Raw genomic sequence first — 25,912 nt, forward strand, 5'->3', positions numbered from 1 at the left:
ATGAAATATTGGACTGTTAACAAAATAAAACACTTGGTTATATAAATTTTTATATAGATGATACAATTTATCACATGAAACAAGGTCCCATCATTGTGAATACTAGTTTCATGATTTTTCATTCAAGCTTTACATTTTCTTATTTTCATCTTGTCTGTCAAAAACTATTTTCATATATATACAAGATTTGTAATCAGCAAGTAATCATATGAATGTAATCTTAAAGTAATCTAAAAGTAATCATGATTACACCTGTTTTTTGCAATGTAATCAATTACATTATGATTATTTGTAATCAGAAATGGCATGATTACTGATTACATATGATTACACTGCAAAATGTAATCGATTACAGCTGATTACGATTACCCCATGTCTGATGCACATAGACCAAGGTGAGCGACACAGCCTCTTAAGAGCCTCTAGTTTAATACTATATGCTGTAGGTCGACTATTTTGTGTAGGGATATACAAACTCTAAGATGTACATTTGTACATGTCAGTCTCACAGATTTTATTTCACCTTGACCTTATTTTCACGGATCATTGCTCAGTGTTTTATTTTTGTGTTTTGGTCTGTTTTTCTTAAAATATAAGCAATAGGTCAACTATATTTGTTGTATGGAAGCTTAAGGATTGAAGCTGTATATGTCTGTCTGGCAGGTATCATCTGACCTTGACCTCATTTTGGTTGTTCAATGGTCAATGTTAAGCTTTCATGGTTAAGTTTGTTTCTTAGATAGGACATTCTGGTACTACGTCATAAAAGAGCAAAGTAAAGAAGTAAAATCAAAATTTCAATCAGTATAACTTTGGGATGCAATGAACTATTTTATGTTTTCTATTCATGACAAAATCTCCAGAAAACAGTTAACTTTCCCCCTATATTGCATGTATTATATATTTGATTTTACTTTTTTTGGTCGTTCCTATATTACTTGACTGAGTAAGAGGATGTCAAACAGCAGAGAAATAACCTGTTAAAAATGAAATAATCCAGAGTCAAATGTTGGAAATAAGGTTGGTAATAAAGTCTATAACAATTGGAGTCAAGAGCACCATCAGGAATGGAGTTCAAACTCACAACCTGAGTGTTGACTGGCTAGTGATTACAGAATTATCTACTCAGACCACTCAGCAACTGAGACCCCCCCCCCCCCCCCCCCCCCTGTCTCTAGATAATTTTGAAATTGAAATTCATGGTTTACATTTATACAATGTTATTAATGTATCCACAAATTTTGCAAAAAATTGGTATCTCATGAATAATGAATCCGCAGTAGGTACATGGTTTCTACACGAAGAAGAGCTCTGAAAAAAGCAAACCTGACCAGCAATACAAGATGAATTTTTGAGAGGGGAACGATTCTGACTCTTGTATATGTTGCTTTATGTGTGATAACATCTTATATATCAAACTTATTGACAATTTTCTTTTTTCACACAGGTATGAATTATAGTGATGTCCTGGTTATCAGGAATTACAGGTAAGGCAGAGCAGCTACTAAATAAATTGGACCAATCTGCTGCTGATGCTTTAACTACCGCAGAGACCCAATCTCAGGAGTGTTCATCAAAATATAACGCCCTGAACAGTGTCACATTGGATTCTTCATCCTTTGTTAACAAACCTTTGAAACAAAGCACCATATCAAAAAAAACTCTGACAGTGTCAGATATTGAATCCACCTCAAATAAAAAAGTTACTACGGCTTCAATACAGACTGGTACCAAAACCCAATTAAGTACCTCTACACCACAGTCTTGGACCAAGAAAAAAGTAGATAATGATGAAGCATTGTTCGACTTTCTGAACAGCAGTGAACCATTAGATACTTCTAAGAAGAAAGTAACACCAACTAGTAGTGCTCGACATTCCAGACATTCTAGTACTTCTTCTGTTTTATCAAATAAGGGTGGAAAAATAACAGAGAACCCTCCATCGTCTAACAGTGGATCGTCTATTGTTCATGTGGATTCCATCCATGGCTCAGGTATATTTTTCAACTAAAAAATGTACATGTAGTCTTTTGTTTTTTGAATTATATTTGATTGAAAACAATTCTCTGATTTTTTTCCTAATACTGTTGATTCATTATAGTTACTTGGATACCAATTATCGTGAATTCGTGGGTACAGGTGAACCACAAATTCAAATGTTCAACAATTAACATATTTTCAATAGGCTACATGTAAGTGAACAGAGATTGGTAAAACCATGAAATCAAATTTCCATGAAAAAGCAAGTTTTCAGCATTCCACAAAATTTGATATCCATGAAAATAAAGGAATCCATAGTATTACTCATATCATGCAATACAAATGTACAAATCAAGGAAGAATCCTCTTCCAGAAGAGTAAAATTGATTACATAGAAAAAAACTTTTTCCTGGAACACTGCATGAGCTTGGTTTTAGAAAGACACATATCTATATGTCATTCTATTCATAGTAAATAAGAGACCTTGGTGGTAGTCAAACTTCTTTTTCTCTAGCCTGTCAACACTGAGGTTGTGAGTTCAAATCTATCACATGCAGATGCATTTGACTGCAATATTAATTGACTAAGATTGCCAGTATTCCTACCTACATGTATGGTTGTAACGAAATAGCACACAAGTGCTGAAAGTGGCACTAAACTCCAATCAATTAATCTTAGAAAATATTTGTATAACAGATTTTTTTTTTATAGAAGTTCAAAAGCACTCAAGAGTTATTTACTAAGTTATCTTTAAAATATCCAGTATTTCTTCAGCTCAAATGGTTCTAGAGCTTTTCATAAATAATAGTATCTTCTTTAACCAGTCCACATGACCAAGTTTCTTGTTGACTAATTAACCTTCATCATTAATTCTTGTTTTGACATTTGCATATGATTCACTTCGAGTAGACATTTATTTAACTGTTTTGTTATTTTAGGAAGTGAAAGAGGAAGTCCTTCAGAAACAGATGTAAATGTAGATGTTGCTACTTTAGCTGAAGCTATGTTGGATCAAAGTCCAAGCAACAGTGTTCATAGCAGCCAAGACCATGAGTCAAATGGAGAAACACAAACTTTGTCATCCCTAGAGCTTGAGAACAAACTTCTAAAGAATGAAGTACAGTCACTAAATCAGGAAATGTCGTCAGTAGTTAACCGTGCTAAAGAAGCTGAAATGGGTAACTGATATGGTTCATGTTAAGTATCTATAGTTAAATGCAAAATTGAAATAAAATGCAAAACATTAGAATTTATGTTTTATAGATACAGTGTAAAAAGATAGTATGTTTAAAGTACTCATTGATTGATAAGTATCAAAGAAATACAGATTGTTGTTTAAGAAACTTTTACTCTTCTACATCAGAGTTACTAAGACTAAAGAAAAAGATGGATGAATATAACCGATCCTCTTCAAAACATGATCATGTATTGAGAGAGTTACAGACTAGAGAATCAGATCTAATGGAAGTGTTAAATGCTAAAGATTCTCAGCTAGCTGTCTTGAGAATAAGGTTAGAGGAAGCAGATAAAAACCTGCAAAGTAGCAAAAAAGAAATGGATAGACTTCAAGGTGAAAAATCAAGGTAGTTATACCAGTTGTAGGATTAAATTGTATGGTCTTCAAACTTCAACTTACAACTGTGCCTTAATTGTTGTACCTTTAATCATAATTTTTTAAATTTTTTTATATATATATATCAGTTTAATCTGGTCGTCCAAAGACACGTTTGGTGACACGCAAGACATCATTGTCAACAGTTTATTTAAAAAATAAAGATTTTAACAAAATAGATTGTGCCTGATATTCATATGATGAATACATTATCTTTCTACCAGTTTAATTGAAGTCTGGAGCTGGCATGTTAGTAACTGCTAGTAGTCTACTGTTATTTTTGTGTTACTGTCATTTTGTTTATTTTCTTTTGTTACCTCTTCCAACATCGAACTCAGACTTCTCTTGAACTGAATTTTACTGTGGGTATTGTTATGCTTTTACTTTTCTACATTGGCTAGAGGTATAGGGGAGGGTTGAGATCACAAAAAACATGTTTAACCCCGCTGCATTTTTGGGGATGTCCCAAGTCAGGAGCCTCTGGCATTTGTTAGTCTTGTATGATTTTTAATTTAAGTTTCTCATGTATAATTTGGAGTAAAGAATGACGTCCATTATCCCTGAACAAGTACCGGTATAGATATTTGTTTAGGGGCCAGCTGAAGGACGCCTTAGGGTGCAGGAGTTTCTCACTGCATTAAAGACCTATTGGTGACTTTCTGCTGTTGTCTGTTCTATGGTTGGATTGTTGTCTCTTTGACACATTCCCCATTTCCATTCTCAATTTGTATAAGTTCACACATCCTAAATTAATTGAGGATGTCAAAATCGACGAAGATTGACGACCCATAAACAATTCACTGGTATGCAAAAGTTAGTTTTGCAATAAAAATTATGAATTTGATTTTCTAGCAATTTCAGTTTGTTTATCAGATATTTTTTTATAGAATACTTCAAGATCATACAGATTCAAGTGGTATGCACAGTCAGGCTTTAGATTCTCTGAAACAGAAACTTGCTGAAGTAGAAGATTCACTGAAAGCAGAGCAACAGTCATACAAGCAAGCACAGGTTAAACTTCAATAATTTGCATCAAGTTCTGTTTTAAAAATGTGAATCAAGGATAGAAAATTCCTAATTTCTGTCAATTTTAATATGAAAATATGGCAGGTTTTGGACATGTTCACCACCCTTATGTCAGAAAATGAATTACCAGTTACTAAATCCTGATTGTATTACTTATAGAAATTTGATTACTAGATTACTCAAACCTTTTTCTACAATAATATTATTTATCGCTATTTTGTGCATTTTTCCTTTGATCTTTTTTTGTGATAATTTTTCATATCATGCTACTCGCATGAGATGGAAAATTATCGCCAGAAACTATGGAGGCACGTGGCATTTCTAATGAAACTGACATGAAATTGACAACGTCGTCATAGGTAAAATAGCGAGAAAATCAATCTTGTTGAGATGACCGACGATAATCTATATATATGATGGGACCAAATGAAATATTTTTCAGGCAGATGGTATATAAAGAACTGTTCACATATATAATGTAATTTTTTTCAGCAAGAATCAGTTGGTAGACAAGGTTTATTAGAAAAAGAACAAAAAACATTTACGGATGCTTTAACATTGGCAGAGAAGAAGGCTTCTGATGATAGAAGTAAGTTGTTAGTATCAATATGTCTTTCAAAAGTATGATAAAACAAACCTTTCAATTAAAAAACCAAACTGTTTATAAACTGAAAACCTGTCTAAAACACACTTCTTTTAATCAGGCTGTTCACTGTTTCTGAAATAAGTTCAGCTTAGTTTGCTGAATTCATGTATTACCTAACCCTTAACCCAATATTCCCATTTATCACATATTTGTCTTGAATACTGATTTTTTAGTTTGTTCTTATGTTGTACTGTATACCACTGTGCCAGGTAATTAAGGGGAGGGTTGGGATCCCCCTAGCATGTTTAACCCCGCCACATTCTGTATGTATGTGCCTTTTCCAAGTCAGGAGCCTGTAATTCAGTGGTTGTCGTTTGTTTATGTGTTGCATATTTGTTTTTTGTTCAATTTTTACATAAATTAGACTGTTAGTTTTCTCGTTTGAATTGTTTTACATTGTCATTTCGAGGCCTTTTATAGCTAACTATGTGGTATGGGCTTTGCTCATAGTTATAGGCCGTAGGTTGTCCTATAGTTGTTAATTTCTGTGTTATTTTGGTCTCTTGTGGAGAGTTGTCTCATTGGCAATCATACCGCATCTTCTTTTTTTATATGACAGTGTTTGCACGTATTGAAAATTATGAGAATTTTGTTACAATAACAATGTGCAACTTATATTTATTTATTAAACCTCAGTTATGCCAAGTTATTGCTTTTGTTTAGTACCATATATTCAAAAATAAGGGGAATGTTACAAAAAATTTGTACATGATAACAAAAAAAATTATGGAAAATGTGAAAGCTAAAAAAAAAATTAAAATAAGATTGGGTAAACTTTAAAAAGTGGCGAAATAAAACAACGTCTTCAATATTTGATGCAAAATAGGACTATTATCAAAACACTATATCAAGTTAAAAAAAAATGGTAAAAAACTTTGGAATCACATTAAAGTTTTCAATTCAAAAATGGATAATAATTTTCCATCTAAAATGCAGTATGAAAATGAATCTGTTAATATTTGTTAATACACTTTTCTTCCGTAGCTGAAAAACATATTGGAAATAATACTTCAGATATGGATTTTTCTATCATGCAAAATTTTACTATTAAAAAATTAAAGGAAACTTTTAAAATTTTAAATTAAATCTCATTTCTGTTGGAGAGTTGTGTACCTTAAAATTGATCAATCCGCAGGTTGAGATAGAGTTGGTCCCAAATTTTAATAGCTAAGTGCAGAGATAATATCGCCATCAATTACTTTTCTAATAAACAAAAATATAACATTGAATCATTTTCCTCAAAACATAAAACATGCAAGAGTAACAGCTGTACATAAAGGAGGACCAACAGATGTTCCCTCCAATTATCATCTGATTTCTATTTTAAATACCATATCTAAATTTTTTGAGAGACATGTACAAAGTTATATGATTTTTTATGCCCCACCTACGATAGTAGAGGGGCATTATGTTTTCTGGTCTGTGCGTCCGTCCGTCCGTTCGTTCGTTCGTCCGTTCGTCCGTCTGTCCCGCTTCAGGTTAAAGTTTTTGGTCGAGGTAGTTTTTGATGAAGTTGAAGTCCAATCGACTTCAAACTTGGTTCACATGTTCCCTATGATATGATCTTTCTAATTTTAATGCCAAATTAGAGATTTTACCCCAATTTCACGGTCCACTGAACATAGAAAATGATAGTGCGAGTGGGGCATTCGTGTACTGAGGACACATTCTTGTTAAATAATAAACTAGAGGCTCTAAAGAGCCTGTGTCGCTCACCTTGGTCTAGGTGAATATTAAACAAAGGAAGAAGATGGATTCATGACAAAATTGTGTTTTGGTGATGATAATGTGTTTGTACATCTTACTTTACTGAACATTCTTACTGCTTACAATTATCTCTACCTATAATGAACTTGGCCCAGTAGTTTCAGTAAAAAATGTTAGTAAAAATTTACAAATTTTATGAAAATTGTTAAAAATTGACTATTAAGGACAATAACTCCTTAGGGGGTCATGTTGACTTATTTTTAGGTATTATTTTGATGTACATTATTGCTGTTTACAGTTTATCTCTATCTAAAATAATATTCAAGATAATAACAGAAAACGGCATAATTTCCTTAAAATTACCAATTCAGGGGCAGCAACCCAATTACAGGTTGTGCGATTCATCTGAAAATTTCAGGGCTGATAGATCTTGACCTGATAAACAATTTTACCCCATGTCTGATTTGCTCTAAATACTTTGGTTTTTAAGTTATAAGCCAAAAACTGCATTTTACCCCTATGTTATATTTTTAGCCATGGTGGCCATCTTGGTTTTTTGGACAGGTCACCAGACACATTTTTTAAACAAGATACCCCAAAGATTATTGTGGCCAAGTTTGGATTAATTTGGACCAGTAGTTTCAGAGGAGAAAATTTGTGTATAAGATTACTAAAATTTACGAAAAATGGTTAAAAATTGACTATAAAGGGCAATTACTCCTAAAGAGGTCAACTGACCATTTCGGTCATGTTGACTTATTTGTAAATCTTACTTTGCTGAACATTATTGCTGTTTACAGTTTATCCCTATCTATAATAATATTCAAGATAATAACCAAAAACAGCAAAATTTTTTGCCATATTGCCTTGACATCCATATTCAGAAATATTAATCATACCCCACACAATTTATTATAATGTTTTTGTCTGTCCGTCTGTCGTTCTTCCAGTCCTGTTCTTGTCATCTCAACTCCTCTGAAACCACACAACAGAATTTCAAGGAACTTTATAGATAATAAGGATATAATTATGTAGATGTGCATATTGGTTCAATTATTTAGGTAAATGCCCCTTTGCACTTACATGCCTCAATATAATTCTGCAACAGTTTGTCATCGCAACTCCACTGAAACAACACAAAAAAACTTCATGAAACTTTGTAGATATATCGAATTGATTTTTTTCCTAGGAGTTATGCCCCATAACTCTAAAGCCCCATTAGTCAAACACCCCAATAGTTCAATGTCTCATTAGTCCAACACCCCATTGGTCAGATTCCCAAATAATCAGACATCCAACAAGTCCAACACAGAATAATTTAACAACACTTTATTCCATTTTCCTGTACATGTACTTAAGGAATTCAAATTTTGTGTATTTTGCCTGAAGACAATGATCTAATCAGCTAAATATGTTGACCAATAAAAGTTTACTTATGTTTTGTTGTCAATTTAGCAATATCAAATTTATTGATAAAAAAGTTCATAGTTCACCTTCTTTTTAAGCAAAAGTGAAAGACTTGACGAATCAACTGAAACTAGCTCGACACAATTTGGATTGTGCAAAGCAAGAGCTAGCTGAATACAAGGAGAAAGCCACAAGAATTTTGCAGGTTAGAATGTGTTTATCTTGTACACAGAAATCAATATTTGTTTTGATTGTGTGCTGTATGATAAGGAGATGACTGTATTGTGTTTAAAGCTGCCAAGCATTTTATTTTGTCATTTTTTGGTGGAAGAACCCTTTCAAGTTTCTGAAAGCCTATACAGTTGGCTGTAAAATTATTGAACTGTTACCAGAAGTGTTGCTGTATCCCTTTCTTTGCCTTACAATTTTATAACAACTTCTATCCCGTATCTTGACACTGATATTTCCACATGACAGTGTTCTCCCCAGAAATTTTGGATAGCATCACATTTGGCGTAAAAAAAATTAACTGTATTTTTTTCAATGTCATTTGTCGCGGCGACGCGATACTCTATTTCTTTATGTTATATATATTTATATGTTTATATTGTTTAATTCATAACTGAGAATACAATTAAACTATAACAGTGAAAACAGTTTTTTTTTTATCATGTCTATGAAATTCATTGTTTCATGATATGGTACTCAATGAATTAGTCCCAGTTGTTTCTAATCCTTACATCAAAATGATATATATTTTTAACAAAGTTATCTAACAAATAGTCTGTTAATGTGTAGTTTTCTTTATTGGTACTTTTCTGTGCCATTTGTGCACCTTTTTTTTGTCATATCTGCTCGGTTCCGGTCTGTAGTTTACACAACAATGTGCAATGGCGGCCGAAGAAAAATTCATGAGAATGAGTAAGAAAATTAAAAATGTTTGACAAGAGATTGGGAATAAATATGACGCTTTTATTGCATTTAATGGATTAAACATAAACAAAAGCCAATTATGATTACTTTCTAAAGAAGTATTAAACTTATTTAGCTCAAAATCAAAATTTTTGCTCTCGATAGACAAGTAGTACCGGAAAAGAAAGAAAGTATATACATTTGGAAAGTTGCAAAAATAAACGACCAAACCTCTTTTTTAAAGAGAAAAATCGTTTCAATCTTTGAAATTCCGTAATAAAAAACGTAGATTTTGAATTGTTTTATGATTTTATGATTGCACTTTTTCCATGTCGAAATTGCTGATTGCAGATCACGTGGTATCAGTTATGTCACAAGTGTCAGCTTTGAGTATTCGCATCCAAACAGTTATCAACCAAAGGGCAATTAACACCTATTTTATCACTCTTAATTGCCTCTATTGTCCGACTTGAAGGGATTACAATTAAAGGTGATATATTTTTTTATGATCGTAATAGGGACTCAGATGAAAGTTCAAAATTTAGGACATGGATTTACGATATTGAAACAAGAAAAATAGCATCTTGAAAATAATTATAGCGTCGCAGAAATTATTATAGCATCACAGGGAAAAAATATAGCGTCGCGGTACCGCGACTCTAAAACGGCCTGGGGAGAACACTGCATGATCTAAACATCTGCATCATTTGATTTATTAGTTAGGCTCACTGATTGTTGTAATAACTGTCTTTGATAGATTAATACTTGGAATAATCTGACTTAAACAACTGAATTATCCAGGTTAATCTAAACCATGTGGTTACGTATTGTGAAATTTAATTGTGCATCCGAAAGTTTCAAAATAATGTTAAGGGGGCTCACGGGAATAAATCAATTTTTTTTCTAATATAGGATTTTGCTATATTTTTTTATAAATAAACTTTATCATATACAGAAAAATAAAATAAAATAATGGGGTCACCGTATATTTAAGCTCACAATCTGCCTATGAAAGAAGTATACATTTTTGTTGATGTCCTTTTTAGCTCACCTGGCCGTCGTCGTCTGTCTTCGTTAACTTTTACAAAAATCTTCTCCTCTGAAACTGCTGGGCCAAATTAAACCAAACTTGGCCACCATTCTCTTTGGGGTATCTAGTTTAAAAAATGTGTGGCGTGACCCGACCAACCAACCAAGATGGCCACCATGGCTAAAAATAGAACATAGGGGTGAAATGTAGATTTTGGCTTATAACTCTGAAACCAAAGCATTTAGAGCAAATCTGACATAGGGTAAAATTGTTCAAAACTTTCAAATCAATAGGACAACCGGTTATTGGGTTGCTGCCCCGAAATAAGTAATTTGAAGGAAATTTTGCAGATTTTGGTTATTATCTTGTATATTATTATAGAAAGAGATAAACTGTAACCAGCAATAATGTTCAGCAAAGTAAGATCTACAAATAAGTCAACATGACCAAAATTATCAGTTGACCCCTTAAGGAGGTATTGCCCTTTATAGTCCATTTTGACCAATTTTTCGTAAATTTTTGTAATCTTTTACAAAAATCTTCTCCTCTGAAACTCCTAGGCCAAGTTCATTATAGAGAGAAATATTTGTAGCAACAAGAATGTTCAGTAAAGAAAGATTTACAAACACATCACCATCACAAAAACACCATTTTGTCATGAATTTATCTGTGTCCATTGATAATATGCACATAGACCAAGGTGAGCGACACAGGCTCTTGAGAGCCTCTAGTTTTCTGTTGAACTAATAGGAGAAAAAGAAGTAATATCGAAATAAAAAAAGAACTAAATTACAGAAATTGCTTAAATTTTACAATTATTTAGTTTATGTACAGCTTATTTGAAAACAATAATAAAAAATATAGGTCACCGATGTGTTAAATAAGATATTTCAATTTTAATACCAAAAAATGTCATTTTTGCACCAAAGGGAGATAGTTTTGAGCTTTTTCAATGATATAAACATTTTAAAAGTCATCTTGGGCCAAACCGAATTGATTTTTTTGGGTTGATTTTTGTACCATATCATAAAGTAATGACTTATAGTGTAATAAATAAAATTTGTAATGAAAAAACAAATGTTTAATTTTTTGCTGAATTTTTTGTACACGCGAGCCACCTTAAACAGAATTGTCCTATATCCATACATGGTCATTACCCTCATAACCAGTCATTAAGTGTTTTATTATACTGAACAAATCAACTTTCTAAAAAAAATTACGATATCATAGTTGGACGTTGCCAAGTGCAAAAATTCAAGCAGAAAAAGTTTTTGACATCATTATTGTCCAATGAAAAATTAGTATGAAAAAGTACAGGAAATATGTTGATGAAACTATTAACCGGGGTAATAGTCTTTGAAACTATTGACTAGCAGATAGTCTGTGGAATGAAATAGCACAACTATTTCATTACATTTTGTATAGAAAAAGATACTAAGGTATAATAACATCTAGTAGCATTCAGTGCTATTGTGTTAATTCAGGTGCAACTAGACGCTTGTTAAAAGTTAGCATGCACTTTATATCCTCATTGGTCAATTAAAATATTTGTGGCCAATGATAATTAGTATTGACCCTGATCATGCCATGACCATGCTGAACTTGACTGTATGAATCAAAAACTTGCATAATTCCTAGACAAAGACCATGGAAATTTTCAGTTTCTTATCACATCATTGATAAGAAACAAAATCTATACAAGTTGAAACAGTAGCCTATATAGCTAAAAATTACTGTATAAAAATTTAATGCCAAAAATGTTTTTATGACAATAAAACGGATTTTCCTGTTTTCCGAATATAACTTATACATGGAGATAGTTTTTATTCCAGTTATCATTACATACAGTCTGCAGTTAAAGTTTTTAAAACACTAGAACACACCCGTGATATCGCGGGTCCGTGACTGAATTAAAGTATATAACTATGCGCAAGTTTCATTTTAGTATTATTTTTTATCTGATAAAGTCATGCCGATTATAAGATACACAGTTTTCTCTGCTTTCAAGTCTTTCTGTTTGAACCCGTCGAACTGGAACTTATCAATTATTGGTAATATTAATTATTTGGATAACAAAAGGTCCTGGAATGGAGTATTTTTTAATCAACAGCATTGTCCTATGTTAGTTATAAATAAAGTTGAATTCTTTGATTCTCATGCCCGCTAACAAATTGAAAACGGTTCCTATATACACCTTATTTTAAGTCCAGATTTTAAGTATTCGTATTGTTATCTTAGAAAGTCTAACTGATTAAAATACTACAATAGGTAACAATTTGACAATGATTGAATTTAGTAGTGTCATCCCTGTGATTATGATCCGTACATATAGCATAATCCTAAATACACCATTTGGTGGTGCACCTGTTAGATGCGGAACGTACAGATAAGGTAATAGGTAACAGGTGAATATACTATTGGTATCGGTATTGAACTCGACCCGGAACTTCTTAATTATTGGCAATATTAATAACGTGGAAAACAAAAGGGCCTGGAGTGGTGTAATTTTTAATCTACACCTTTGTACTATCTATAATACTAAAATTACGAGGTCCAATTTGTCAGCCGTCATCACGTGAAAACGACGAATCACAGAATTCAACTTTATATATAACTAATATAGTACAAAGGTGTAGATTAGAAATTACACCACTCCAGGCCCTTTTGTTTTCCACGTAATTAATATTGCCAATAATTAAGAAGTTCCGGGTCGAGTCCGCTACCGATACCAATAGTATAGTTATCTGTTACCTATTACCTTATCTGTACGTTCCACATCTGACAGGCGCACCACCAAACGTTGTATTCAGGATTAATATGCTATATACACGGGTCATAACCACAGGGTTGACACTACTAAATTGTCAAATTGTTACCTATTGTAGTATTTTAATCAGTAAGACTTTCTAAGATAACAATACGAATACTAAAAATCTGGACTAAAAATAAGGTGTATAGGTACAGCTTTCAATTTGTTAGTGGGCATGACGTAAAACAGCGAAGCAAAGAATTCAACTTTATTTATAACTTATATAGGACAATGCAGTTGATTAAAAAATACTCCATTCCAGGACCTTTTGTTTTCCAAATAATTAATATTATTGTTTCAGTTCGACGGGTTCAAACAGAAAGACTTGAAAGCAGAGAAAAACTGTGTATCTTATAATCGGCATGACTTTATCAGATGACAATACTAAATCTAAAATAAGGCTTGCGTATAGTTATATACTTTAATTCAGTCACGGACCCGTGATATCACGGGTGTGTTCTAGTATTAGTTATATATAAAGCTCAATTCTTTGATTCGTCGTTTTTACGTGATGACGGCTGACAAATTTGACCTCGTAATTTTAGTATTATAGATTTATTTTATTTATAAAGAAGGCGAGACACTAGGTCATGCAGAACCCTTACAAATTTTTGTGGCCCCCGACAACAAACCGCAACAAAGTTGCAGGGCCTATATAGTTTTACCCTTGTCCACCATTCCATCATTCTGTCATACTGTCATTCTGTCATTCCTTCGTTCTGTCATTCCATAACAATCCATTATACAGAGTTTTTTTCTAAATGCCTTTAGATATTAGCCTGATTTTTGGTATGTAAGTTAACAATGATGAGATACAGATCAAGTCTAAGTTTTGTTCCGCTCCGCTAATTTTGGCCAAAGAACTTTGATATATTGTTGAAAATCACAGTATAACTCACTTTTTTACTAAATGACTACCGATATTGGACTGATTTTTGTCGAGCTGTGACTTTAGGGATAGTGATCAGGCGGCGGAGGCGTCAGCTTTGCTAACTTTTTAAAAGCTTTATATTTTAGAAGGCGGAAGACCTGGATGCTTCATTCTTTGTATATGGATGCCTCATTGTTACGAAGTTTCCGTTAGTCACATGTCCAATGTCCTTGACCTCATTTTCATGGTTCAGTGACTACTTGAAAAAACAGTTAAGTTTTTTATACGACCGCAAAAATTTTAATTTTTTGGTCGTATATTGCTATCACGTTGGCGTCGTCGTCGTCGTCGTCGTCGTCATCGTCGTCCGAATACTTTTAGTTTTCGCACTCTAACTTTAGTAAAAGTGAATAGAAATCAATGAAATTTTAACACAAGGTTTATGACCACAAAAGGAAGGTTGGTATTGATTTTGGGAGTTTTGGTTCCAACAGTTTAGGAATTAAGGGCCAAAAAAGGGCCCAAATAAGCATTATTCTTGGTTTTCGCACAATTACTTTAGTATAAGTAAATAGAAATCAATGAAATTTTAACACAAGGTTTATGACCACAAAAGGAAGGTTGGGATTGATTTTTGGAGTTGAGGTCACAACAGTTTATGAATTAGGGGCCAAAAAGGGGCCCAAATAAGCATTATTTTTGGTTTTTCACCATAACTTTAGTATAAGTAAATAGAAATCTATGAAATTTAAACACAAGGTTTATGACCATAAAAGGAAGGTTGGGTTTGATTTTGGGAGTTTTGGTCCTAACAGTTTAGGAATAAGGGGCCCAAAGGGTCCAAAATTGAACTTTGTGTGATTTCATCAAAAATTGAATAATTGGGGTTCTTTGATATGCAGAATCTAACTATGTATGTAGATTCTTAATTTTTGGTCCAATTTTTTAAATTGGTCTACATAAAGGTCCAAAGGGTCCAAAATTAAACTTAGTTTGATTTTAACAAAAATTGAATCTTTGGGGTTCTTTGATATGCTGAATTTAAAAATGTACTTAGATTTTTAATTATTGGCCTAGTCTTCAAGTTGGTCCAAATGGGGGTCCAAAATTAAACTAAGTTTGATTTTAACAAAAATTAAATTCTTCGGCTTATTTGATATGCTTTATCTAAATATGTACTTTGATTTTTGATTATGGGCCCAGTTTTCAAGTTGCTCCATATCAGGATTCCATATCAAGTATTGTGCAATAGCAAGAAATTTTCAATTGGAGTTATCTTTCTTTGTATAGAATAGTAGTTGATAATATATGTTGGAAATTTGCCAGACATGTCATTTTCTATTTTTATTTGCCAATAACTTTATGTAAATAACTTCATTGGAAATTTGCCAATATAAAATGTTGCTGATGAAGCTTTTTTTCCTTATCTTATCTAAAATGTTTTTAGATAATGTATGTTGGACATTTGCCAGACATGACTATGATGTCATTTTCTATTTTTATTTGCCAATAACTTTATGTAAATAACTTCATTGGAAATTTGCCAATATAAAATGTTGCTGATGAAGTTTTTTTTATTGTTTTATACAATAAACAATGTATATTCACTTTTACTACCAACCAATCTTTACCATTCAGTGATAACAAGCACTTTATTTTACATTTTAATATTTTATGATGTATTTAAAAGAGTAGTTATTGTTGCAAACTCCATTAGAAATTTGAATTGATATCAGTTTTGGAAAAAGGGAAACGGGGATGTGAAAAAAAGGGGGGGGTTAAATTTTTCTCATTTCAGATTTCATAAATAAAAAGAAAAATTTCTTCAAACATTTTTTTGAGAGGATTAATATTCAACAGCATAGTGAATTGCTCAAAGGCAAAAAAAACCTTTTAAGTTCATAAGACCACATTCATTCTGTGTCAGAAACCTATGCTGTGTCAACTATTTAATTTTAGATTTAAAAAGTTTGAAGAAAAAATCTTTGATTGATTTGTAAAATCTTGACATTTGTTTTGTGTAAAAAAAAAACCATGTAATGTCAAAATTTGATCACAATCCAAATTCAGAGCTGTATCACGCTTGAATGTTTTGTCCATACTTGCCCCAACTGTTCAGGGTTCGACCTCTGCGGTCGTATAAAGCTGCGCCCTGCGGAGCACCTGGTTTGTAATGTTAAATTCTCTCTTATTATAAGTAATAGGATAACTATATTTGGTATGAGCGTACCTGGCAAGGTCCTCGTGCCCGTCAGACAGTTTTCACTTGACCTCGACCTCATTTCATGGATCAGTGAACAAGGTTAAGTTTGGTGGTCGTCCATATCTCAGATACTATAAGCAATAGGTCTAGTATATTCGGTGTATGGAAGGACTGTAAGGTGTACATGTCCAACTGGCAGGACTGTGTCATCTGACCTTGACCTCATTTCATGGTTCAGTGGTTATAGTTAAGTTTTTGTGTTTTGGTCTGTATTTCTTATACTGTATGCAATAGGTCAACTATATATGGTGTATGGAATGATTGTAAGGTGTACATGGTTAGCTGGCAGGTGTCATTTGACCTTGACCTCATTTTCACGGTTCATTGCACAGTGTAAAGTTTTTGTGTTTTGGTCTGTTTTTCTTAAACTAGATCAACTATATTTGTTGTATGGAAGAATTGTTAGCTGTACATGCCTGCCTGGCGTGGTTCATCTGACCTTGACCTCATTTTCATGGTTCCTTGGTCAATGTTTAGTCTCTTGGTTAATGTGAAGTTTATGTGACAGTTGTAATAAAGCTTTATATTTTGGACTATCAACATAATATCAATGATTAGTAAAAAAGGCGAGACATTTCAGCATGTGCACTCTTGCAAGTATGTGAGTTAACCATGATGAGATACAAATCAAGTTTGGGTTTTGTTCTGCTCTGCTAATTTTTGCAGAAATTAAAGGCTTTGGACTGATAAATTTTTGAAAATCACAGTTAAACAGACTTTCTTTCTTAATGCCTTCAGATATTGGGCTGAATTTAGGTGTGTCAGTTAACCATGATCAGTTACAGATCAAGTTTAAGTTTAGTTCTGCTCTGCTGTTTTTTGCCAAAATTAAGGGATTTGAACTTTTATAAATTGTTGAAAATCACAGTTGTACAGACTTTTTTTCTAAAAGCCCTTAGATATTTGGCTGATTTTTGATATGTGAGATTTGTGTATCATATCTTTTGTACTGTAGAACTGAAACTCGGTGTTCCTTCCAGGGAAGCAAGTCCATTTGTACTATTACAAACTTGTACTACGTCAAATTGTACCTCTAAAAGTCAACTGATACCAAAGTTAACTACCTGTCAACTAGAACAACTGCAATCATTGCAAACATGTACCACTGCAGACTCACCATTAAAAATATACATTGATATATGCATTGCTTATGAAAACCTTGAAAAAGTATTAATTGATTTGCCTCAATAATTAATTCGTTAAATAAACATAAATGTACAATATACAAATGTTTAATGTTTGTTCTTTCAAATCTTTAAAAAAGAAAAGAGATTGAAGCAACACTGCCACAGTTTTCATAGTTAAGGTTTGCCTTGGTTTTTGGTTAACTGCCTATACTGCTTACATTGCTTAAATTTAAAGTTTTAACTATCTACCATGCTGACAGAAAACTTTCAAGTGTAACCAAATCAGTAACTATTATAATTTATTGGCGAAGTTTCATTGCATCAAGTTGACCATGCTGAGACGAATATATGGAATTTATTATTTAGTTAAAGAAAATTTGATTTGAATCAACAGTATTTGCAGATTTTTATGTTTAAGTATATAGTGAGTTTGGTTGAGTTATGAGTATTTATTTATTATTTCTGGAAGAAAAAAATACCTTGAAAGCAATAATGTGACAGAGAAGGCTGGGTTGGTAACTTGGTGGGGCTGCTTTTATGGGAATTCAAGTAACCTTTAATGCATCTTCTTCTTCCACCTCAGAGCAATCAGCTCTTTGATCACTAGTATTTACTGTGAATACGGTTTATTGCATTTAACATGAATATAGTCTTGTGTTAAAGTTTGTTATACACCAATTACTTTGTCAAACCTTATAGAATTGAGTGAAATGATATTTAATGTATTTAATTTATTGGTTATAAGAATCTACTGTTTAAATTTTTTTCCCAGTGATGTGTATTACTGATACTATTTGTTTTTCCTTGTTTTTCTAGTCAAAAGAAAGATTAATTGCAAGTTTAAGAGAAGGATCGGGAGCCTCAGGGGAATCTGTTGGTGTGTCAAATCTAGAGTATGATTCTGTCAAGCAGGAGAGAGATATGTTTAGGGAAGAATTACAGCATTCAAGGATGACAGCTGAAAATCTAGGATTAGAGCTGCAGGTTTGAATACTGTGGATTCATTTATTTTCGTGGGTACCAATTTTTCGTGGATTAAGAAAAACTTGCATATTCATGGATACTTAATTTCATGGTTTTGCTGAAGTCTGCAAACAAACCTATAGAAAATTCATTATTGGTTGAACATTTAATTTCGTGGTTTTACTGTGCCCACGAAATCCACAAAAAAATGGTATCCAACGAATAATAATGAATCCACAGTAAATGAAAATTTGTATGTAAATCACTGAAACCGAAACACAATAAAACAATAAGTACAAGGTATGTGATGGGCAACATGCAGTCTTCAATAAGAGATGTCTACACTATATGTCAAGCTCAAACTAATGCAAGGATCAAGGTGTGAATGAATAAAACAAAAACTATCAAAGATCTGCCATAGATAGGACCAAAAGTGTATGATACATCTGCCATCACTTTTCACTTTTCTATCCTTTTATTACTTGTCATGTCCACTTCAAATATAAATAAAGGTTAAATGCATGTTGTCATAGTGGGACTTTTTATGATTTTTCTTTAATATGAAATAGATTTGATGTTTGATGCTTTATTTTGTTTACTACAAATTAAGTGTGAAAAAGATCAACTTGACCTTGTTGCTTCATTCATGGACTTTATATTAAGGTCAAGTTACAATAAGTAGTTTATGTCACAGATTTTCTTAAATTATTTTGGATCATTGAACTGTATCTGAAAATCGATAAACTGATTGAATTCTTTCAAAATAGGTCCATGATTTTTGTCGAGCCTGCAACTTTTGTTGCAGAAAGCTCGACATAGGGATAGTGATCCGGCGGCGGCGGCGTTAGCTAACTTCTTAAAAGCTTTATATTTTAGAAGGTGGAAGACCTGGATGCTTCATACTTTGTATATAGATGCCTCATGTTACGAAGTTTCCGTCAGTCACATGTCCAATGTCCTTGACCTCATTTTCATGGTTCAGTGACCACTTGAAAAAAAAGTTCAATTTTTTTGTAATGTTGAATTCTCTCTTATTATAAGTAATAGGATAACTATATTTGATATGTGCGTACCTTGCAAGGTCCTCATGTCTGTCAGACAGTTTTCACTTGACCTCGACCTCATTTCATGGATCAGTGAACAAGGTTAAGTTTTGGTGGTCAAGTCCATATCTCAGATACTATAAGCAATAGGGCTAGTATATTCGGTGTATGGAAGGACTGTAAGGTGTACATGTCCAACTGGCAGGTGTCATCTGACCTTGACCTCATTTTCATGGTTCAGTGGTTATAGTTAAAGTTTTGTGTTTTGGTCTGTTGTTCTCATACTATATGCAATAGGTCTACTATATTTGTTGTATGGAATGATTGTAAGGTGTACATGTCTAACGGGCAGATGTCATGTGACCTTGACCTCATTTTCATGGTTCAGTGGTCAAAGTTAAGTTTTTGAGTTTTGGTCTTTTTATCTAATACTATATGCCATAGGTCAACTATATTTGGTGTATGGAAATATTTAATGATCTTTATGTCAGTCGTGCAGGTTTTATTTGACCGTGACCTCATTTTCACGGTTCATTGCACAGTGTTAAGTTTTTGTGTTTTGGTCTATTTTTCTTAAACTATATAAGTAATAGGTCAACTATATATATTCCATTATTTGACAATTACAAATGTGATTCTAGTCTAATTCAAAGAAAAAGTAAAGATAGTTCTATTAACACTAGGGGCAGACAACTCCTATCTCTATGTATATCTTCATCATTGCGTATCCTTAATGGCAGAACAATGGGTGATTTAATGGGTGCACACACTTGCTTCCAACCTTTAGGAAGTAGTGTTGTCGATTATTTTTTAGCATCTGAGGAACTCTTACCAAATTTCACATATTTTCACACTCATAATTTTTTACCTGATTTCTCAGATCATTGTCAGATCTCATGCATGTTAAAATGCAACACAAAAATTTATGAAAGAAACTTAAATCTAGCTTTAATGCCAGATAAATATATATGGGATGATAACTCAGTCTCAGCATTTCAAGATGCCATAAATTCAAATGAAATCAAAAATTTTATTAGACAGTATAAAGATAAAATTTATGATCAAGATTCAATTAATAATGCCGCAGAAGATTTAAATAAGATTTTTCTAAAAGCCGCAGATTTATCACTAAAGAAAATTATTAGAAAACCAAAAAAAAGCAAGAAGAAGAAAATTAAAAAGAATAGAGAATGGCAAGATCAAGATATAATAAATTTAAAACAAAACTTATATCGAAAATACAAATTAATGCAAAATCACAACACAGATCCTTATGTACGAGGGTCCTTTTTTAAATGCCTGAAATCGTATCGAAAACAAAGAAGAGCAAAAATAAGAAAATTCAAACAAGACATCATGAATAAACTCGATAATTTATATGATCAAAATCCCAAAGCCTATTGGCAACTACTAGATAAAATTAAAAATATCTCAAATAATAGTCAAAACAAATCTGAGAATACTATCGACTCATCTGAATGGCAAGAATACTTTCAAAAATTAAATAAGAATGAACAATATAGTGATGATTTGATTAAGAAGAAACTTGAATCATTCCATAATGAAAATGTTTTTAATGAACTTGACTACTTAATAACACCTGAGGAAATAGAAAAAGCAATAAAAAGTCTTAAGAATTCTAAATCGAGTGGATTCAGCATGATCTCAAATGAAATGATAAAGTATAGTCAAACCGTTTGTATCCCTCTAATACAAAAACTCTTTAACTTAGTATTTTCAAGTAGTATTTACCCAAAATTATGGGGTCAAGGCTTTATCACCCCCCTTCACAAGTCTGGATCTAATCATGATCCATCAAACTACAGGGGCATTACTATTGCAGATAACATAGGCAAGTTATTTAATTCAATTCTAAATAACAGGTTGACAAAATTTTTAAAAACTAGAAATATAATTAGAAGTGAGCAAATTGGTTTTACTAAAGGATGTCGCACAACAGACCATATGTATGTGTTAAATACCATCATTCAAAAATTTGTGAAAAATAATTCAAAGCCTCTGTATGCATGCTTTGTAGATTTTAAGCGTGCGTTTGATTCAGTTTCACATCTCCACCTTTTTTATAAACTTAAATGTATAGGTGTTGGAACAAAATTTTATGACATTATAAAATGTATGTATGAAAACACAGAAACTTGTGTAAAAATAGACCAACACAGGACAAACCTTTTTAAATCAAATATAGGAGTAAGACAAGGGGATAATCTCAGTCCCTGTCTCTTTAATATATATTTAAATGATTTGCCAACCTATTTTGACCAAACATGTGACCCAATCCCATTAAATACACATCCCTTAAATATTTTAATGTATGCTGATGATGTAGTTCTTTTATCATCATCAGAGCAAGGACTTCAAAATTGTGTTAACAAATTAAATAAATTTACAGTTGATTATAAAATGACAGTTAACACAAAAAAGACCAAGGTTCTTGTATTTAACAAATCAGGAAGACTTAAAAATATTAAAATATCATTAGGAAACCAGACTTTAGAATGTGTACAGAACTACACATACTTAGGTATAAATTTTTCATCATCTGGGAGTTTCCAAATAGCAAAGAAAGAACTTTATAACAAAGGAATGAAAGCATATTTCAAATTAAGGAAGACCTTTTCAGTGGAAAGCCCAAAACCTAGTACTTTATTACACATCTATAACCATACAATCCGACCAATCTTGTTGTATGGATCTGAAATTTGGGGTTATATACCACATAAGAAACAAATACATTTGGATAACTTTATATCAAAAGAAACTGATTATCTTGTACTAGAGAAAATTCATACTAAGCTTTGTAAATTTTCACTTGGAGTAAATATAAAAACATCAAATATGGCATGTAGAGGAGAACTAGGTTCACTCCCTACACTGTATTATGTAATAATGAATATGGTAAAATATTGGATCCATCTTATGAAAGATATTGAACCTTCAAATATTATTCTAAGGGAAGCCATAAATCTATCTCATTCTATGGACAAACATAACCAGGAATCTTGGATAGGAAGCATTAAACATATATTTAAATTTCTAGACTTAGAATATCTATTTGTTAACCAGTCAAACTTTAAACAAAACCATATTCTAAAAAAAGTAAAAACATCTTTAACTATTAAATTTAAAGAAAGCTGGTTAGCTAGTTTAGAAAAAAATTCTGGGAAGTGTACTAATTTACAATCTGGCAATAAATTAAGAACTTACAGAAAATTTAAAAATATTTTTATGTTTGAACCATATTTAAAAATGAATTCAAAAAAAGATAGGCAAATAATCACAAGATTTAGAACTAGCTGTCATGATCTTGAAATCGAAAGAGGGAGGTATATTGGAATTAAAGCTGAAGACAGAAAGTGTAAGCTATGTAAGAACGCAGTTGAAGATGAACTACATTTTCTTTTAAAATGTCCTGTTCTAAAAGATACTCGATCTAATTTAAATTCAAAATTCAAAAATTTTTCAAGATTATCTGATGAAATGAAATTTGTTTGGATTCTTTCATCTGAAGATTTGTTTGTTACTTCAAACTTATCTAATTTATTGCACTCCCTTTTTGAAGAACGAAAGAAAATTATAGAAAATATTGTTGTTTGAAATAAAAAAAAATAGAAGAAAAATATATATAGATATATATATATATATAGGAAATAAAATTGATCAGGAGTTGTCTCCCATACACCTAGAACTATAAAGATTTATGTAATTTCTCCAGGTCACAGTGGCACCCATAACAACTATGTTGTCAATTACTTGGTTTATATCAGGTTAATTAGTGTAAATGTGTATTCATGTGTTTTTGTTTTTGTTTTTTGTTTTTTGTTTAAATGTACTTTAATCATTCTAATCATTTTCTGTGCTTTATTTTGTAATTCATTTGATTGTATAGCTCAAATTTTGGGCACCATGATTGGTAAATAAAATTATCTTATCTTATCTTATCTTATGTTGTATAGAAGCATTGTTAGCTGTACATGTCTGCCTGGCATGGTTCATCTGACCTTGACCTCATTTTCAAGGTTCATTGGTCTTTGTTTAGTTATCTTGGTCATGTTGGTTAATGTTAAGTTTATGGTACAGTTGTTAGAAAGCTTAGCTTTTTACTTAGGACTATCAACATAATATCAATGATTAGTATAGAAGGCGAGACATTTCAGCGTGTGCACTCTTGTCTAAGTTAAAATTGGTTATAAAATTGGGGATGTAAGCCGGGTGGGTGGCTGCCAAATATTGTCCGTTCATTTATATGGAAACTCTTTCGAAACAGTCAGGTCACAATTAAAGATGTGGAATATGATGGAAGAAGCCATCATATCAGTTTCACCACCAGATTGATGTTCTTGATTTGTTTTTAGCTCACTTGGCCTGAAGTTTCTTTGTCGTCTGTTGTCGTTGTCCGTCGTGGTTAACTTTTACAAAAATTTTCTCCTCTGAAAGTACTGGGCCAAATTAAACCAAACTTGGCCACAATCATCATTGGGGTATCTAGTTTGTGTCTGGTGACCCGGCCAACCAACCAAGATAGCAGTCATGGCTAAAAATAGAACATAGGTCATAAGATTTTGGCTTATATATCTGAAACCAATGCATTTAGAGCAAATCCTACGGGGTAAAATTGTTTATCAGGTCAAATTCTATCTGCCCTGAAATTTTAAGATAAATCAGAGAACCCGTTGTTGGGTTGCTGCCCCTAAATTGGTAATTTTAAGGAAATTTTGCCGTTTTTGGAAAGATTAGAACTTGTTCTAAATCTTTACTAAGGCACCGACAGGTTAGCTACTGTTACTAAATGTATTCACACTGAAATATAGTTCCCTATGGTTCTCATGTATGTGCACATAATACACATATAAACTGAAAAAAATGGGTATATAATGTAGCAGTTCATTCAAGAATGTATGTCATTTTAAGGTGTGTTGTTGTGCAGGCTTTTTTAAAAACATTTTGATTAGGTAATTGGGTATTGATACAATACTAGTATGATTGACAACTGTCATCTATACTATTAAACGAGAAGACCTCATTTTTGGTGTCGCTTCTCTTCTTTCCACAATAAATTAATCAACACGCCTCTGTGTCCTATAGGTACAGTGCATAGTCGCATTTGTCATTCATTCATATGATTATTCAGATTGAGTTATTTTAGGAGAAAAACGAGAAAAAAGGCATCCGGGTATTGTCCCGTCATTGTACGAAATTTTAAGTCAGATTAGACTTCCGGTTTGCGTTTTTCTGTATACTTTGAACATACATATATATAATACTACGAATAAAGTGTATTTTCAGAATTTTATCTGCTATCATTTCCAAGTTTACTATCCATGGCAGTCACAGAGTTTATTAAATAGAGAGAGTCTGTATACTACATCAATGATCACCATGGATCGATTAGTAAACTTAGAATTGAAAGTAAATACGCTTTATTTATATAGTAATGAATGTTCATAATATACAGATAAGCGCTTAAATTATTCATGTGAACTTTTGGTACTTTTTCTGAAATTCTCCAGTCATTAAATCTTTTACAAAAAAAAAGAAGATGTGGTATGATTGCCATGTTGAGACAACTCTCCACAAGAGACCAAAATGACACAGAAATTAACAATTATAGGTTACCGTACGGCCTTTAACAAAGAGCAAAGCCCATACCGCATACTCAGCTTCAAAAGGCCCCGAAATGACAATGTAAAACAATGCAAACGGGAAAACTAGCGGCCTTATTTATGTACAAAAAATGAACGAAAAACAAATATGTAACACATAAACAAACGACAACCACTGAATTACAGGCTCCTTACTTAAATAAATGTTCATAACATACTAAATGTATGTTCATATTGAAATTGATAGAAAACCAAAAATTGGGAACTTTGGAAATAAAGGTGAAGGGTAAAAAAAAAACATTTTCCTGTCCCCAATAACCTATGACTTATGATACTTTTGCTGAAATTCTCCAGTCATTTTGTATTTAACAAAATTCTTCCAACAACACTTTACATACTGATACTTTAAACTACGCTCTGAATGCCCGCGATTTCGCGGGTGTGTTCTAGTTATCATTAAACAATCAGAGACAAGGTAGGCCTTAATTACAATGCCCCACCTCATAAACTGTCATTCAAATTAACCACATTACCTCAGTCTTCATAATTATAAATACCCTGCAATATACATCTTAATATACAAATATTTGACCTCATAATTGAATACACAAATGTATATATTAGATGTTTGATATATTTAAGGATGATAGATTTGTTTATTGCCAATTACTTTTCATCTACATTACATAAAGTGATTCTGTAAATAATAACTGAAAGATCAATGATTAATGGAATAACAAGATCTTTAAAAAAAAATGAGATATGAATATAAATATGAATATATAAAAGGTATTCAAGTAAGGCCTATAATTTATTTGATAAATTTTCAATAATCATCTGTAATTAATCAACAATTTAGATTAGTTCACTTTTTTTTTTTATCAGGAATAGGCTT

At 32.2% G+C, this 25,912-nt stretch overlaps 1 protein-coding gene across 2 annotated transcripts in view; it reads left to right on the top strand.

Moving 5' to 3' along the window:
• Positions 1 to 25,912, top strand: part of LOC139514219 (golgin subfamily A member 5-like) — a 62,623-nt gene that overhangs the window by 15,373 nt on the left and 21,338 nt on the right. For both annotated transcript variants that reach the window (XM_071303069.1, XM_071303070.1), the window contains exons 2-8: positions 1,448 to 1,994; positions 2,919 to 3,158; positions 3,344 to 3,563; positions 4,480 to 4,603; positions 5,111 to 5,207; positions 8,477 to 8,583; positions 18,207 to 18,374. In XM_071303069.1, coding sequence (XP_071159170.1) covers positions 1,463 to 1,994; positions 2,919 to 3,158; positions 3,344 to 3,563; positions 4,480 to 4,603; positions 5,111 to 5,207; positions 8,477 to 8,583; positions 18,207 to 18,374 — 1,488 coding nt within the window. In that variant the 5' untranslated portion in view covers positions 1,448 to 1,462. The remainder of the gene's footprint in view (positions 1 to 1,447; positions 1,995 to 2,918; positions 3,159 to 3,343; positions 3,564 to 4,479; positions 4,604 to 5,110; positions 5,208 to 8,476; positions 8,584 to 18,206; positions 18,375 to 25,912) is intronic.

Source organism: Mytilus edulis, chromosome 3, assembly GCF_963676685.1.
Source record: "Mytilus edulis chromosome 3, xbMytEdul2.2, whole genome shotgun sequence".
NCBI lineage: Eukaryota > Metazoa > Mollusca > Bivalvia > Mytilida > Mytilidae > Mytilus > Mytilus edulis.